The 18,627-nt window shown below is 43.4% G+C and overlaps 1 protein-coding gene across 1 annotated transcript in view; it reads right to left on the reverse strand.

Annotated features, from left to right (window-relative positions):
* The window catches only part of TTC7B (tetratricopeptide repeat domain 7B), a 153,900-nt gene that overhangs the window by 80,556 nt on the left and 54,717 nt on the right, over positions 1–18,627 (reverse strand). Inside the window, 7 exon segments of the mRNA XM_042460558.1 lie at positions 36–173; positions 2,219–2,235; positions 2,238–2,280; positions 4,831–4,898; positions 4,901–4,975; positions 4,978–5,001; positions 13,453–13,535. Of these exon segments, the coding sequence (XP_042316492.1) occupies positions 36–173; positions 2,219–2,235; positions 2,238–2,280; positions 4,831–4,898; positions 4,901–4,975; positions 4,978–5,001; positions 13,453–13,535 (448 nt within the window).

An 18,627-nucleotide genomic window follows, 5' to 3' on the forward strand; every position in this document is an offset into this window, starting at 1 on the left:
TACTTTGGTTTCATTGGTCAACAACCACAGCCTACCTCTGAAAGCATTTCATATTGACCTCTTCTTCCCAAGGCAATCGTAAGCAAGTCATAGACTACAGATGCACTTTGCAAACTAATGATGCGGTCATTTTTGTGTTCTGGTATTCTGCTCAGTACAGCATCACGATTAGCCTGAAAAGGAAAACCAGAAAAGAAAGATCAGTATGTGGTGGCGGCAGCAGGGGGTGATATGTGTCAGTGTCATTTAGTATTCTCAAAAATTAAATGGCTGCATATTTAAACTTTCATGGCTCTGGGTGATGAAGCCACAATTCTTAAGAGCTGCTGCATCACAACTATTATCTGAAAACAGAAATCAATGTAAATAATGGTTGAAAAAATGGAAAAATACCAAATATTATTTATTATTATTATTAATTATTTATATAGTGCTGTAGATTTGCACAGCTCTGTACATAAAACAATAAACATATAAGCATAAGCCTGCCTATGGCGTACAATCTAAGAAATAAAAGGATAATACATATTCATATTTAATTCTTATGAATTAAATAACATTAATTCATAAGAAAACAGTTGAAAAAAGGGGTCAGATTAAACAAGGAGGGCAAATTTCCCAGTAGGTTTTTAGATGTAAACTAGTAAACAATTTACTTTTCCTCTCTCCTTGGTGTGTTGTGACCAACCTCCTGTGTTTCGCTTACCCTGGATGTTCACAGTCTAATAGCTATCTGAAATTTTAGGCTATGAAGACAGTTAATCAAGTGAGTGAATAAAAGCAGATTATCAGTCTCCAGGGGATGGATTAGATAAGGAGTTATAGAAAGAATGCAACTTTCGGAACATATTACTCACATGTTGCTTGAAACACCTAGTATAAGGGAAGAACATGATTCCTCTTGAACAAGTTTATTCTGTTAATTCAATTAAGGATACAAAGCAGGCTTCATTTTGATGCAGACTGCTCAGATAACCAGCTCTTAAAATCTAAAGATGGATCCCCCCGCCTCCAGACTGGCTCAAGATCATTAGCCAGATGATCAATCAGACAGTTTTCTCTCGTGTCTCTTTAGATATGAGGGCTATAGGCAGAAAAACTCATAGACTTGGATAAACTCTGTCCCATTACTAACTTTTCTCTCCATCCAAGACTTCCTCGGAGAATAGAAATTTTAATAAGAACAAGTCAGCTTTGATGATTAAACCAACTCTGACAGCCTTCTGGTCCAGAACTGACTTCAGTTGTTTCACTGGCACAAATTAAGCATTGGGGTGGGTGCAAGGAATTGAAGAGCCTACTTACATTTTTCATTCATGGGAAATAAGGAAGCACCTCTGTGAAATTTGTCTACAAGGGGAATGTGGGATATGTCTTTGGAAGGCAAGGAACGAAGGTTGTGTGTTTTCTCTGTGGACAATGCATGGGACAAGTTAGCATTCACTTTTCACAAGAGAGCTGCAAGTGCTTCATATAAGTGTATGTTGCCATTTATCTTGTAAGCTCTTTTCCTTATGTGTGTGTGGGACCTAGTTTCATCTGCTCCACTTACATTACATTACCTGCCCACTTTTACATTTTTCATTTTTTTCCAAGTCAGAATCTAAGGTTCCAACGATTTGGTTTTCCAAATCTTCAAGCTGTCATTTTCATGTCATGAGTGATCTCATACTTTTAATGGCTGGTTGGTGTTTGTTCATTGTCTTTGGAATTTCTGAAACTTTCTCCGGAACTGAAGAAACTGATGTTTCTACAGGCTTAGCAGAAACTGTTCACTCATCTGTAAGTACCTGAAGATGCTAGCAGAGTTGAGCATAATACTTCTTTAAGTAGGTCAAAGCACTGTGAATTCACATTGCCAACATTTGGAGTTTGTTTAGTCAATGTTGTCACATTATCATCTTTTTCCAATCCTTCCAAACTTGTCATCTATATCCCAAAGTAGGTGGCAAGATTTCATATCTTTGGTCCTGCTTTTAGTTTGCATAGTGTTTTTGTATCAGTTTGTTGTCAAAGCCTTTTGAAAGACAACCATTGTTTATGTGAATTAATTTTGACAGGGCACAGAATGCTAAAGCTACATAGCCATTAGGATCCAAAGTGTCAACACTGCCACCTCCCAAGTGTACAACTTTCTTGATGGGAAGAGCAGCATAGAAAAGGAAATACAATAAGTAGTATAAAACAAATTGCATTTATAATGAGAAATCTGACTCACCATAGACTCACTAATCGCAGCAGCAAGAGAGCTTCTTCAGTGTTCTCTTGAGGAAGAAAATGCTGTTAAAATTGAGTATTCATTACCTTAAAAATAAAGTTATTCAAATTCATTTACATATAGTAGTTAACACTGTGCTACATTTTCTGTTAATCATCTTTACAAACAGTGTACAGGAGAACAATTTGGCTTTTTATCAGCAAATAAATTATGAAATAAAACTGTTTGGAGAGATGCTTCAAAATGTAACAGTGCAGTAATTAGGATTAACAACAACTAGCTCAAAGAAATTTAATGTTTTGACAACTATAAGTACTCAAATCCAGTAGAAATCCAACAGTCACCACCTCACACTTTTGCATATACATAACCTTATACAGTGAAACATTTCAATTTGTAAGTTTGGCTCCACCACCCCATGGATGGGAAAAACATGGATGGTTGTGTCCCATATTATTCAATGTAGCAACATGCATGCAGATGCATGCTCTTGAATAATATGGGCCATAGCAATCCATAGGTGGTAAATCTGCAGATCACCAGCCTGCTTATAGCAAGTGTCCAGTGTAGTTCAATAGCCTCACAGGCTTCCTATACGTGGAACACAATACATTGTGTTTTAACTATATTACACCTTCTTAGTATGAATTTGGCACGCTCAGCATTAAGCTTTTTACAGTTGTTTGAACATCTGCAGTTCCAGGTAGATATCAACTAGAGTGCTTCTAAGGAATAACATTTCGGGAACATGCACAAAGAGAACAAGGATGGCAGATGAGTGGGATATAAATACTCTAAAACAGTGATCCCAAACTTTGGTCCTCCAAATGTTTTGGACTCTAGCTCCCAGAATTCCGAATTACTGGCCAAACTGGCTGGGTTTCTGGGAGCTGAGTCCAAAAAATTTGGAGGATCAACGTTTGGGAACCATGCTCTAAATGAATGAATGAATGAATATACTGAAAGTGTTCTACCTTGTTTTACACTCATAATTTCTAAGATTTCATTCCCAGGAAAAATACTAGAGAGTGTTGTGCTATTTCGGCTCCAGCATTCTGGATGTGACTGATTATCTAGAGCCATTTCAATGTGGCTTTAGGCTTGATTGTGGAATAGAGACAGCTCTGGTATTGAAGCCTATGCTGGAATTATACAGGGCAACTATGAAGGGCCATGGTTTCTCTGGGATTGTCTTACAAGGATGGAACTTGGAGGCACTGTTTTTAGACTGGCTCTGTTCAATCTGGAGGAATAGCCAGAAGGTGATGTGTGTGGGGGGAGACTCTGGGTCAATTCTTGGCCTATGGAGTCCAGCAGGATTCAGTTTTATATAGTGGGCCCTTGGTATCCACAGGGGTTTGGTTTCAGGAACCCCCATGGATTAAAAAAGGAGATGCAGATAATCAAGTCAGTATTTAAAATTTAAATTTACCTGCATTGATGGCAATCAGGCTAAGCAGTCTCACGGTAGGAAGGGAGACTGGGGCAGAAAGACATGGGCACCAGGGACAACCTTCTTCCTGCTTCTGCGATTTAGCTCTGAAAGGGAAGCTGGTATGCTCCCAGGAAGCAGGAAGAATGCAGGCATGTTGCTTGGGGTTTGCCTCCCACTCCCTCTTGGCTTCTTGAACCTGCCCCCTTCCCCATGTCTGATTGAAATCATTCCAAAAGGGTTTTAAAAGAGATTAACAAGTAACACTAGGAAACATGGAGGGGCAATAGAAAGAGAGGAAGACAGCATACCAGATGGATAGACTTAATCAGAAAGTCACAGCCCTGAACAGAGTGGTTGAGGACGGGGGTCTTGGAGGTGTCTCATTCATGGGGTCAGGATGGTCAAACTTGACTCAAAGGCAGTTAACAACAACAATTAAGAACAGAGAATGTTACATCTTCAATGAATTCGCTAGTCTTCAAACTGCCGAAGACTCTGCTGGAACTGAATAATGCATCTGCACCATCAAAAAAAAAAACAATTTAGGTACTTGTCTACACGTAATAGGTGTACTAGCCCATAGAATCATGAATCATAGAATCATATCTAGAGTTGGAAAACCACTAGGCCATCAGTCCAACCCCCTCATGCAGGAATCCAGATCAAAGTCCTGACAGATGCCATCCAGCTCTTTTAAGACCTCCAGAAGAGACCTATCACCCTCAGTATTCACTTCATAAAACATTTTCGACAGTTGTATCCGAAAAAGTAGCAATAGCAATTATATTTCTAAACTGTTTATCAGTGCACTTAAGCACTTCCTAAGCTGTTTAGAACGTGAAATCTAATTGCCCCCAACAAGCTGGGTACTCATTTTAGTCACCTTGGAAGGATGCAAGGCTTAGTTGACCCTGAGCCCTGACTGGTACTGAATTCACAACCTTGTGGTTTGCAAGTGAGTGGCTGTAGTACAGGCCACTGCACCACCAGGCTCTTCACGTATTTTAAATATGTCACCCGGAAGATAGACTTCTTCTGTCTTTGCTTTTTACTCACTCCATCTTTTATTGTTTCTACCACACAGTAACACTACTTAAGAATTGTGCTCCCATTGGTACAATTAAACACATTAACAATAGTATTACAATTCACAATAATAAATTAATAAATGGCTTACTTTTCTCCTGAATACAACCCGTGGTCTTCGGCTAAGTGCATAACTTTTTGTGTTTGCACCTTTCCAGGGGGATCATTCAATGGTGACTGATGAGGAGGGTCATCTAATGGGTTCCAGTAACTCTGTTCACACATACCTCGTAGCATATTTCAGCTAACTGCCTTGCTATGTCTGTTAAGGAAAAATATTTTCCCACAATTAAGAGTGTATAAAAACAAAAAGAATGCAGAATTAGGAATATTAATTCTGTGCATGAGTATAAGAGAATACAATCTAAGAGTACTATTGAAATGTATATTGTAACTTTATTGTAACAAGCAAATGGTCCTCCCAAATCATCATCATCATTGTTGTCGTTGTCATCGTCATCATCACCACCCACCACCAAACTATTACTGCCTTCTTACAACACACACTACATGGCTTAATAAACAACTATGTAATATAAAATGCAAATAAAGCAAACTGAAACAAACTCACCAACAAAAGCCAGAAATTTTTAAAATAGCAGCAGATAAAATAATTGTGATCTTAAGTTCTGAATGCCTACTGTTATATATTCTCATTCTTATGTAGACAAAAGATCATATTTCCACCTAGGAAGGAGGCATCAGCTGGCTTGGATGATTTATAGAAGTACAAAAAAATTTCAGAATACAAAACCTTAATGAGAACCCCCACAGTGTCCAAGAAGGAACTCGTGGGTTCAGAATGCTGGCTGACTGTTGTGGGGAGGATGAAAATATGGGGTGAGGAGGAGTAATGCAATGGAATGGCGAAGTGAAACTGAACAGGAACACTTCACATTATATTTCCTTGAAAACTTCACTTGCAAAATTATAGAACAGATTCATGTGATAGTTATATCATAATTTACTATGATATATACAAACAATCGAAGTGAAGATTTGGGTTTACAGGTGCCCTGTTTCCCTCTCCTCTGAATAAGTTAGCTCGTTCAGCTAACTAGAATTTGTTTTCAAACCACAGTTGCTAGATCTATATGACAAATAGCCAGTTAAGCTGTTTGAAAGTTAAACTGAATACTGGAAAAATCCTCTTCTTGGCCACACAAAGAAAGAGAGGTAGAGAAGCATATGTAGCCTGTGCTTCTGCTTTTGTATGCAGTGCTAAACCATGGTTTAAGAGTTTATATACAAACCAGCTCAACAGATCTTGGTTGAACCTTTATTCATTCATGTCTGTTTCATGGTTTCTTACTTATTCATGCCTGTTTTAATCTTGTATTAACTGGGTTTGTTGTTGTTGGTTAGCACCTTTGAGTCATTCTCAATTCATGGGTTCCCTGTGTTGAGACATCTCTAAGACTCCCTATCCTCCACTACTCTGCAGATTCATACCCATGACCTCTTAATAGAGTCCATCAGAGTATGCAGTCTCCCCTTTCTACTTCCTCCACCTTTCCTAGCATTATTGTATTTTCTAATGAGTCATGGCTTCTCATTACGTGGCCAAAGTACGATAGGTCTCAGTTTAATCATCTCGACTTCCAGGGAATAGATTATTTGTCGGTCCATGTATCCTCCGGAGTCTTCTCCAGCATCAAATCTCAAATGATTTTTTCTTCTTATCCATTTTCTTAGTTGTCCAACTCTCACATGCATACATGGTAATAAGGAATAAAATAGTTTGCACGGTTCTGACTTTCGTGATTAGATGTATATCTCTGCTCTTTAGAATCTTTTCTTTCACAGCGTTTCTCCCCATTCTTAATCTTCTTCTGATTTCTTGACTGTAGTCTCCATTCTCTATGTGTGATCCAAAGTATGAAACTTTTTACTATTTCTATTTTGTCTAGGTTGATTTATATAGATCATCCTGTGGTTATTATTATTATTATTATTATTATTATTATTATTAACTACTACTACTACATGTTCAGCAGTAAGCCTGCCTTTGTATTTTCTTCCTTGACCTTCCTTAGTAGCTGCTCTAGGTTTCTGATCTTTTCTGCTAGTAGTATGGTATCATCTGCGTATCTTAGATTGTTGATATTCCTTCCTCCTATTTTCAATCCTCCTCCTTCTGTTTCTAAGTCTGTCCTTTGTATGATATATTCTGCATATAAATTGAATAGATTTCTTTCCATGAATGAACGGAGTCTATGCTGCAGAATTTTTATTGCAGAAGGACAGGTTGCTTATCTGTAACAGTATTTCTTCGAGTGGTCATCTGCAAATACATACAAATGGGTTGTACTGCGCCTGCGCAGTGCTGCTCGGAAAACTTCTAGAATCACTGGGCAAAGTTAACTTTGCAACTTTTTGGCAGAAGCTCCACCCATCCCTTATAAGTTCCCTGTGTTCCCGCTCTTTCCCCAGTTCCAAAATTTACACCGCATAAGCAACATGAGAATGAGCCAATGTAGAGCAGGACTCTGAGGGGAGGACGGGCAGGATTTGTATGTATTTGCAGATGACCACTCGAAGAAATACCGTTACAGGTAAGCAACCTGTGGTCTCTGCGAATCATACAAATGGGTTAGACTGACAAGCTTAGGTCAGTGGCAGAGGGAGTGTCGTGACACCAAGTAAGGTTCAAATAAAGCTGTGTTTATTAACCACAATAAAATCATTGAACCAAAACTGTGTCTGTTCAGTTCAATACTTCAAATAGTACTTTGACCTGTTCAAGTCATAAGGCACATAAACAACACAGTAACTCATGAAGGACCTATGTAAACCATGCCAATCCTGGCAAGAAAGACATTCATTTCAACAACATGTAAACAATGGAAATGCAGTGCAAATGAATGTAAACCTGAAACCAACACTGCCCTCCCAAAGGCTGTGTCCCGTTTGGCCCTGATGTCCAGCCTATAATGTTTTATGCAAGTCAAGGGCTGGGACCAAACATCAGCTTTGCAGACATCCTCCAAGGGGATCCCAGTCAGAAAAGCTAAGGATGTCACTACCGCCCTAGTTGCATGGGACCGAACCCAGGCCGGGAGAGGTCTGCCCGACAGTTCATAGCAGAGGTGGATGGTACCAGCCACCCATTTGGAAAGCCTCTGCGCAGTCACACGCAGTCCCTTTTTCGGTTCCGAGGAACATTGAAAAGTCTCTCGGAACGGCTCAAACCCGCAGTTCTGTCCAAATAGAAGGCCAAAGCCCTCCCAACGTCCAAGGTGTGCAAGTGGCGTTCGGTGTTGGTGCTCGGGTTCAAGGCCAGGGTCGGTTGTCCTGACACATGTGAAAGGAAGACACCACCTTAGGGAGGAAGGTAATGTCGGTACAGAGAACAACCTTATGGAACCTAAGGAAAGGCTGATCCCTCCGCAAGGCACAGAGTTCGCCCGCACGGCGGGCACAGATAATAGTCACAAGAAAGACTGTCTTCCAAGTCAACAGCTGCAAGTCAGCTGTGGCCATGGGTTCAAAAGGCTTGGATTGCAGAGTAGACAGCACAACGTCCAAACTCCAAGCAGGTGTCGGTACCGAGACTGGGGGATGGAGGTTGTTGCAACCCTTCAGGAAACTCTTTATCAGAGGGTCCCTGAAAAAGGAAGGTTTGCCATCAAACTGGAAATGGGAACAGATGGCAGAAAGGTAACACTTAATGGAAGTGAGGCACAGCCCCGACTCCAAAAGTGTCATCAGGAACTCCAGAACAACCAGTGTCGCCACTCAGGATGGAGAGAGGCCTCTCGCAGAGAGGAAATCCACACACTTCTTCCATTTGGAAGTGTAGGACTTATTGGTGGCCGCCTTCTGGGCAGCCAAGATCACGGTCCGTATCAAGGGGGTAGCGAGTCTAGGGACAGAGCCTCCACGCCACCATCGGCAGGTTCTCAATGTCTGGATGACGGACCCGGCCATCCTGGAGAGTGAGAAGGTCCAGACGGAACTTGAGGTGGAGAAAGTCCCTCTGTGAGAAGTGGAGCAGGGACGGAAACCACGGTTGTCTCAACCACTAAGGGGTGATCAGGATGGCATCCGAGTGGTCCCTTGTCATCTTGGAGACTACTCTGGTGATCAGCGGGAATGGAGGGAAGGCGTATAGCATCTCTCCTGACCAAGCGAAGCCCAACGTGTCTCTGAGGGAGTTCTCGCTGCGTGCTTGGGAACAGAACCAGGGACAGTGGCTGTTGAGAGCAGTCATGAAGAGGTCAATCTGGGGGGTCCCCATCGACTGAAGAGGTTGTCGACCATCTTGGGATGGAGCCTCCACTCGTGGCAGATGGTGGCAGACCTGCTGAGCTGGTCGGCCAAGTCGTTCTCCTCTTCTGGCAAGTGGATTGCTTGGAGCAAAATCTCTCTTGGGATGCACCAGACCCAGATGCGGAGCGTGATGTCGAGCAAGGTCTGTGATCTGGTGCCCCCTTGTTTGTTGAGGTAGTACATAACTGTGGTGTTGTCCATCAGTAGAAGTACTATCTTGTTGGAGACGTTCATCTCAAAGACTCTCAAGGCCTCTTCCACAGCCAGCATCTCGAGGGCGTTGATGTGGAGAGCCTGCTCATCCAGAGACCACTTCTCCTTGATGAAGAGGTTTGCCATGTGGGCACCCCAACCTTCCATGGAAGCATCTGTGGTCAAGGTGACTTGGGGCTGAGGATGAGAAAAAGGCATGCCGATGCAGACGTTCTGGAAGTCGAGTCACCAATAGAGGGCGCGGGAGACGGGTCTCGGGACCATGAGCCACTTGGATGGAGGGTCTGTTAGTGCACTGAAGGCCGACAGGAACCATGACTGAAGGGGCCAAAACCATTGCCTTGCCCATGGAGTCACGAAGGTCGTGGAGGCCATGTGTCCCAGGGCTATTTGGACATTGCTGGCTCTCACTCACCTGTGGGCGAGGCAAGTCCTGACCGAGGAGCAGAGAGCGTGGAAATGGTCCTGAGGGAGATAGGCGACGCAGTCTTCGGAATCGAGGACGGTGCCAATAAACTTGATCTGTTTGGATGGGGTGAGATGGGACTTCTCCAAGTTTACCACGAGCCCGAGGGATGAGAGGAGCAACAAGGTGAAGTCGATGTCTCTCTGCAATTTGTCCACAGAGGGGACCACGTGGAGCCAGTCGTCCAGGTATGGGAAGGCTCTGGAGCCTCGTTGTGGAAGATAGGCCACAATTGGAGCCATGCACTTGGTGAAAACCCTCGGAGCTGTGGAGAGGCCGAAGGGAAGTACATTGTAACGGTATATGTTGGGACTGACAGCAAAGGACAGGAACCTCCAGTGACTCTCCCAAATCCCCACATGGAAGTACGCATCCTTCACGTCCATCGTTGTGAACCACAGGCCCTGGTGTTATAAGGGCAAAATAGAGGCGAGAGTTACCATACAGGATCGACGGTAGACCAAATAGGAATTGAGGAGTCTCAAGTCTAGCATTGGTCTAATGCCCCCATCAGTCTTGGGGACCGTAAAGTATCTGGAGAATAAACATCTAGGGGCTTGTGAAGGATCAACGGGCGAGACTGTGCCCTTTGCCAAAAGAGAGCGTAGTTTGTTGAGAAGGGTGTCTGGGGGGGGGATGAAAACAACAGCTCCAGTTGGCGGGAGCTCTTCATACTTGAGGGCATAACCCCTACAGACGATGTCAAGGACCCAAGAATCAGAAGTCACAGTGGCCCAGGTGTTAGATAAGGGCCTCAAAATGTTGAGGAAGGAGGAGCCGGGGGAGACAACGGATCACGCAGCCACCCTTCAGGACCTCTTCTTGCCCTGGTCGGTATCTTGCTTTCAGTAGTTCTTTCTGTAACAGCAGGGTGCTGGCAGCGGCCAGAAGAAGAAAAGGACTGGGATGGATAACACTGCCTCTGGTGCTCCTGCTGTTGGTATGGACGGTCCTGTTGAAAAGACCTCTGGCCCTGACCATACCATTGGTGCTGCCCTCCAAACCGCCTGTGGGAAGAAGACTGTCCAGGCGTGGACATACCGTGCTTCTTCCTGTATTTGAAATTGAGGCACTCGTCTGTCTCCTGGTTGAACAAGCCAACTCCATCGAAGGGCATGTCCTCAATGGTAGCCTTCGCATTCAGATTCAGGTCTGATGATCGAAGCCACGTGTGCCTCCTCAAGGCTATGGCCGCTGCCATGGATTTGGCTGAATAATCCGTAGAGTGGTGGGCAGATATAATCAGCCAATTACCGATGGAGTGGGACTCATCCCGGATCTCAGTTAGAACGCCCTGAGTCTCATCTGGGACGTCCCGGATGAGAGGAGAAATTCTCTCCATCAGGCACTGTATGTAGGCCCCCACACAAGCATTGTGGTTTGCCACCTTGAGTGCCAAAATAGAGGAGGCATTCTTAGCCAGGCCATCAATTTTTTTGGCTTCCCAGTCTGCCAGCGAGGTGGAAGTCTTTCGGGTGAAGGACTGTTGGGAGCCTTCAACAATGGCCGAATTTTGTCTGGGGTGAGCAAACAGCCAAGAAGATTGAGACAGGGTGGGCGCGATAGAAGCCAGTGCATCTCAAGAGAGCTTAGCAATTCTCTCTAGGGACGGCAGTAAAGGGATGGACGCTGGCGTAGGGACTTTCCCATGGACCTGTCTCTTGATGGGGTCATCATCCTCGGTATGGGTGATCTGAAGATCAAGAGCATTCCCCATCTTGATGATGTGCTCTGCAAAGGAACACATATCATCAGTTGGCGAAGAAGCACCTGGCTGAAACAATTCCTGAGGAGATTGGTGGCCACTCTCGTCAAAAGAGCCAGAGTCCACGTGAGGCACCCGAGGGAAGTGCTGCTGGGACCTGTCCTGGTCCGAGACCGTGGCGTTACCTGCATCGGAAGGCAGGGTCTGGGTGGCAGCGACCACAGCAAGGCGAGATGTTGGTACCGAGGCCGCCACGGGGACCGAAGCCGATGGTACCGAGGCAGATTTCATCACCGCCGCCGGTTTAAGCCTTGAGGAGATGGTGGATGTTTGTCCCAGGCAATGACAGACAGAATTGTGGTTGATGGCAACGTAGTATCTGTTGGCCTCGCTGTCATAGAACAGGTTCAAGTCCTCATGCTCCAGATGGTGAGGAGGCTGGTGAATCTCGGCCTGGTGGACCACAACCTGAGGGACTGGCGTGGGGGACCGATGGCCCTCAGAAGAGCCTCTGTGAGGCGACTGAACCGGCAGAATTTCTATCTCGTTGTCCGAGACCAGGTGGAAAGCCAACGCTGGCGGAGAAGAGATCGAGGCCGAAGCTGGTGTATGACAGGCGTGACGAGGCTCGGAGCCGACCAGTACCAACAGGTCCTGTCTGGATTCAGAGGAGATGGCATGCTCCTTAGAGGCCGACCAAGAGGCCTCTGGACTCTTAGTGCGTGCTTTCTTGGCATGGGAAGAGCCATGAGGAGAACCATCTCCTGAATACAAAGGCCTCTTCTTGGAGGATTTGGAGCTCGAATCCCTCAAGGAGCTTGTATCCTTTGCATGGGCCAAAACCTTTTTGGAGCCCAAATCCTTATGTTTCGCCTTGTCCTTCTTAGAAGACTTAGACTTGGACTTTTCGAGTGTTCCTTTGGACCCAGCATCTCCTCTCGGGACAGTGGCACATGGCTCAGTGGTGGAGTTCTGGGCCACAGAGGCTGACGCCGCAGGTACCAACTCCGATGCTGCCGGTGCAGACGGAGCGGGAGGCTGATAGAGGCAGGATAGCCTGTTGATACAGGGCAGCCTTAAGGCGGGAGTCCCAGTTCTTCCTCGCCTGCAGAGTCAGAGACTTGCAGAGAGTGCAGGTCTTGGGGTTGTGGGCCTCCCTGAGGCAGAGAAGACAAGAAGAGTGTGGGTCCTGGCCGGGAATCTTCCCCCCGCAGACGTCGCACTTCTTAAATGGAGCCGGAGATATCGTAGCCAAATTCCCAATCCGAATCGCAGTAGTTCAAACACGCAGAGGATGGTCAAGAAACACAAGGGGGTCAGATCGAGAATGGTCAAACAGTCCGAAGTCAAAAATTTTCATTGAGACAGATCGAGAATGGTCAAACAGGCCTAAGTCAAGAATTTCCAGTGAGACAAGCAGAAGTCACAGAAGCAAAGTTCCTAAAGCAGCTAACACGGTGGAAAGAAGGAACTGGGGAAAGAGCGGGAACACAGGGGACTTATAAGGGATGGCCGGAGCTACCGCCAAAAAGTTGCAAAGTTAACTTTGCCCAGTGATTCTAGAAGTTTTCCAAGCAGCACTGCGCAGGCACAGTACAACCCATTTGTATGATTCGCAGAGACCACAAAGAAGAATTTTATTTACATGGGAGATTAAAGCTATGGACTTATAGCTGCTGCAGTCTTTTGCGTCTCCTTTTTTATGAATGGGGATGTATATTAATCATTTCCAATTTGTTAGCCACTGTTTTGTTTTCCATATCTGTTGACATATGTTGGTTAGTACTAGAGTTGATTCTTTCAGTATGAATTGTAGGAGATCTATTGGACTAAATATGCTGCAATAATACTTTCATCATCTAATTATGGCAATAAACACTATGCTATAATACAAAGAACATTACTACATCATAAGCCTATTCATTTTGGTCAGAGATAAAGTCCACTTCATTCAGTGGGACTTATTTCCGGTTTCATGGATTCAGGACTGTAGCTTTAATAGTTAATATCTAATCACAGGTTTTTATCTAATTGTAGTCATTTGTAGTTATTTTAACTTACCATGCGTAGATTTTGAGTAGTTCTTGTTTCAACCGCTCTTAGAATTTCTCTAAATCTACCGACTCCTCTTGTCAAATTCCTGTACATATACACAGAATTCAACAATATTTCCAGCTAATGCCTCAATATTTATACCTTGTTATTTATAGTATAAAAATGTAGTCACTTTTTCCATTTATTGAACTTGATTTAAAACGTCTCATTCCTTATTCATTTTTATAAAAAACAAATAACATTTAGTTAAGAAATTATGGTTTGTATCCAGACTTCCCATCAGTGTAAACTGACTCATGGGATGTTTCTGCTTAAGGAAAGAGGGAAGCAATTTTCACCAGTTCTGTCTACCACTGCAGCTTGCAGTTACTCAAAAAAGTGTTCTGAAGTACCAGGAGACATCCTCCACATGGAATGGGAAATAATGCTGAAGTCTGCAGTGGGCCAGAGCAATTTGTGAAAATCAACGTTCCTCCACTTTTGTCCAGTGGGACTACAAATTTGGTCTGCTGCAACTTGGTCTTTTAGCTAATGAAAGGGTACATCTGGATCCAACCCTAGGAAATACAGTTTAGTTTAACTGCACCAAAATATAAAATGAGTATTTTTTAAAGGACACCTGAGAAGCCAATTAGTTTGCTGTTATCTGAATTTCCATAATCTTTCGTAATTTGAAACAAGCTTCTGCCCAATTTATGACTAAGTTGTCTCTGAGCTCCAAGACAGTTTTCATTATTTTGCTACTATCCAAGCAATTACTCTGGAATCATCCAGAAAGTAAATCAGGGCAGATCAAAAGCTCTTTGCTCCAGCCCCCCAAATGTGAAATAATCATGAGGTTAAAGTCATAAAAGAGAAATGGAAAAGTGAAAACTGGATGACAATCAGCATATAAACTCATTATGACAACAGTTGGATATTCAATATAACAGTGCAGGGTTTAAATTATAGATAGGGAGGTAAGCAGAAGGACATTGCACACTTCAATTCATTTTACTTTAATCCAGAGTGAAAACTTACTACCTCTTCCTCAAAAAATAACACATTTTTCGGTGTCACTCAATAAATAAATGAGGGATCGAATGAGCCCAAAAGTGCATGTCTCAATCCAAATAAAAACTCTCCCTTTCCTAACGTGAAATGAACTTGATAACCTAACAAGATTCATAGCAACAGAACCTGATTGGGAACCAGTTGACTTGAACACTGAACTTTGCAAAGAAACAAAAATGTACAGTATATAGTTTAAACATGACACCTCTTGTTAAAATCAGAAAAATTCACAATGCATAAATCGAAGGAGAATACCACACTATAGTCTGAATCCATGTCTGCTAATTTACAATATATTCATCACAACATACTACAATACAACATCACATATCATCCCATATTGGGAGAAACGCAGGATGCAAACCAAATAAATAAATAAATAAATATCATACTTATGGGCTTTGTGCCAGATCACAAACTAGCAACTTATCACTGATGCTGGAGTACACAAGATCCCATTGTATACCATCACAATGATTCATGAAGTTGTTTATGAGTAATAAGAAACCTAAAAATGTAATAGTCTGTGGTTATGGTTATTGGTAATTCTAAGATTATTTAATTGACTCTGTAATAGTAAAATATTTTTTTTAAAAAAATTATCTTCATCACAGATAGCATCTGGGGGTCTGGGACCTATTATGTTTGTTTTTTGTAATTTTTTTCTATTCTTTTTAGTCTCCCTGTTTTTATTTTTGTTTTTTTACTTTTCTTTTTGAATATATTATTTTAATGTACATTATCTTGGATTTGACTGAAAATTAGATTTTCATAGTCAAATGAATAAATAAATACATTTTTAAAATTATTAATGAAGCAACCTTACCTTCTACACCTATTTTATTTTCCCCAACTATCTGAGGCCTTGTTTTCTGCTGCTTGAGAGACAAGGACACAGAGCAATGGATGCAAAGTACAGGAAAAGAGATTCCACCTCAACATTAGGACAGTCAGGCGCGTTACAAACCACCATAAGGGACATCCTCAGGACGTCCTAAGTTTAAAAAGGGGCGTCACTTCTTGATAATATGTCCTGAGGATGTACAAGATGGCGGTGCCCCATCTACATGGGGGCCGCCATGATGGCGTCACGAACGCGCTGCCTCCAAACAAGGCGGTGCAGACGTTACGACGCCACGCGAGGGCGCTTAGTACCCCCTGGCAGAGGAGCAGGCAGGAGAGCAGAAAGCAAGAGACGACCAGATCGGACAGGACTAGGCGCAGCCTTTATATGGCTGCGCCCAGCGACGCAAGGGAAAAAAGGGCCAAGCGGCCCCTTTCTCCTCCTCCCTGCCGCCGCGGGGTGTCCTTGGGGCTTGAAGCCCCAAGGACACCCCTTTCCAGGCCTTGGGGAAGGGGCCTTTTGCCGCTTCCCAGCGGCCTGGAAAGCGGCGGATCAGGGGCTCAGTGGCTGCCGCTCTAACCACTGAGGCCCCGATCCAGCGGGGAAAGGGGCGGGTGCAGGCCGCCGCTTTTCGGCGGTCTGTAACGCGCCTCAGAACTGTTTGAAAATGGAACTCACTCCTTCGAAGAGTGGTGGAATCTCCTTCTTTGGAGGTTTTTAGACAGAGTCTGGATGCCCATCTCTCGGGGGTGCTTTGATTGTGTCTTCCTGCATGGCAGGGGTTTGGACTTGATGGCCATGGAGGTCTTTTCCAACTTTAAGATTCTACATCTTCTATGGGAATTACCTTCAGAAATGCATACATATGACTGTAAATGTAGCTTTCAACTAAGCAACAATTCTTGAAATCGTTGCTGGGATACAGAGCACCTGGAAGCAAGAAGGCTCCAAGCATTTGTGGGCTTGGGGCTCCTTTCTACCTTCCACTGTAGCAGCTGCAGCATTTGCTGACCCTCCTTCTCATCACATTGGTATCTACAAGAAGACTGATACCAGCAGAGACAGAAGGAAGCTCAAGATGCATCCTCTTCAGCATCTTTCCCATTAGATAATGGAAGGTTGTCTAGAGGCTCTTCTGTCACTATTATTTTCCATTTGTAGGGAAATGCTGGATGGGTGGAGTGAGACTCTCTTGGATTCATTTTAAAAGAAGCAACAAAAAGCTGTGCTCCACTACCTCCAGGCAACTCTTCCTTCACAATATGACCCTAAAGATATTGGGGTGATTTGGAGACTTCTGTGGTGATTTGCCTGTTCCCAAAAGGATGGGATCCGGGGGGGGGGGAACAGAGCAGAATGGCCATATCCTCCTTTATCACTGGGCCAAAAGGTGGACCATTTCCCCCTGGAAAATTTGTCAAAGGAGTAGGTAATGTCCCATGTTGTAACAGGAGGGATACCTGGAGGCGGTAGAATGTGTTCTTGTTATGTTCTGCTCTTTCACAGCCACCCAGCAACATTCTTGTGGGGAACATGTTCATCCCAGCCTCTCTGGTCAGAAGCAGACTCTCTTGACCTTGCTAAATGTGGATGGAAAGAACTGAACAGCATGCTATCTCTTTTCAACAAGCAGATATAATTCTGGAATGCAAGTAAGTTGCATAACTAAATGTTCTGGATCATGTTCTTAACGCCAACTGTAAACCAGTAAAATTTGTTTTTGTAATCAGATAACATGCATGATTACTCAGGTAACATATGATGTTCAGAATGGGAAACTTAATTTAAATCAGTGATTAAACTGATCTGGATGATTTGAATAAATATTATATCAATCCACTGCAACAGATTGTCTTTTAGTTTAGCTATTAACACTGACACTGCTAGAAACTGAGGCTACACAACCCAGCTGCACAGAAGACAATTTAGTTCCTTATTCCTCACAGTCCATGAATATTTCCTTGTACAGTAATGGAAATCTGATAGGAGATAAGGAAAGCAGATGAAAGGCCCTCCCTCCATCTTAGTTGCTACCTCCGTAGGCTTGAAGGGAAAAACTAACTGGCAGTATCTACTAATCCCCTTCCCCCCCCCCTGACACTCCCTACTCCTTTTGTGTCATGTCTTTTTAGATTGTAAACTTGAGGGCAGGGAACTGTCAAATTAACAGTCTGTAAACAGCTACACCACACTGGCAAATATATGTACCCATTTTAAAAGTACTGTATTTTCTGGGGTATAAGACTACTTTTTAACCCTGGGAAATCTTCTCAAAAGTCGGGGGTCGTCTTATATGCCAGATGTCATCTTATGGGGCAGGTGCTGAAACCTCTGAGCCAGACTGGAGAATCTGCAGTCACCGCATATGGTAGGGAAAGCTCAAAAATGGCTGCATACCTGCCATATGAAAGCAGCAAGGGCGGCGCTGTACAAGTATGGTAGAAGAAAATCCATTCACCAGGATTCGTGGATAGAAGTGACTAAACGTGGTCCCATTGATAAGGTGAGGGACGCCTCACCAGGAAGGTGTAAGTGAAGGGCGGAGCAAGCTGCAGGCGTCCAGGGTACGGAAAAAAGAGACGTGTTTGTGCTACCGCTCTGATAGTCTTGGAGACAAGGAGGGCTGGGCAGACAGGGAGAGCTGACCAATCCAAGCAGGCTTTGTATACAACAAGTTTTCCTGCTAAGTACCTGCATGTCATAAGCATTTGAATTAAAATTACCATATTGAAATTAAATCTGATGGTTTTTTAATTTTTATTTGGTGTGCGTTGGAAGAGGGGTAGTCTTATATGGCGAGTATATCCAAAACTCTATATTTTAATTGGAAAAGTTGAGGGTCATCTTATACGCCCGGTCGTCTTATATGCTGGAAAATATGGTATTTCACTCTTACAAGTTAAAAGCATCAGTTTAAGAATGTGGGTGATTACATATTTTTAAGGCTCAGGGTGGGCATCTTTCCTAAAGTTGGCCTTTTTGACCTAAATTTAGTTGCTAATTCCAATATAAGATAAATCAATGGGATTTATGTGTGTTTTGATTTAACCATTCAACAACTGATTCAATGGGCGTAGGAAATACAGTTGGCCCTTCTTATACACGGATTTTTTATACACAGATTCAAGCATCCACAGTTTGAAAATGTTCAAAAAAGGTATACATTTCAAATATCAAACCTTGATTTTCCATTTTTTATAAGGGACACCATTTTGCTATGTCATGATATTTAATGGGACTTGAGCATACACAGATTTTGTTATACACGGGGGATCTTGGA

Source organism: Sceloporus undulatus, chromosome 1 (assembly GCF_019175285.1).
Source record: "Sceloporus undulatus isolate JIND9_A2432 ecotype Alabama chromosome 1, SceUnd_v1.1, whole genome shotgun sequence".
NCBI lineage: Eukaryota > Metazoa > Chordata > Lepidosauria > Squamata > Phrynosomatidae > Sceloporus > Sceloporus undulatus.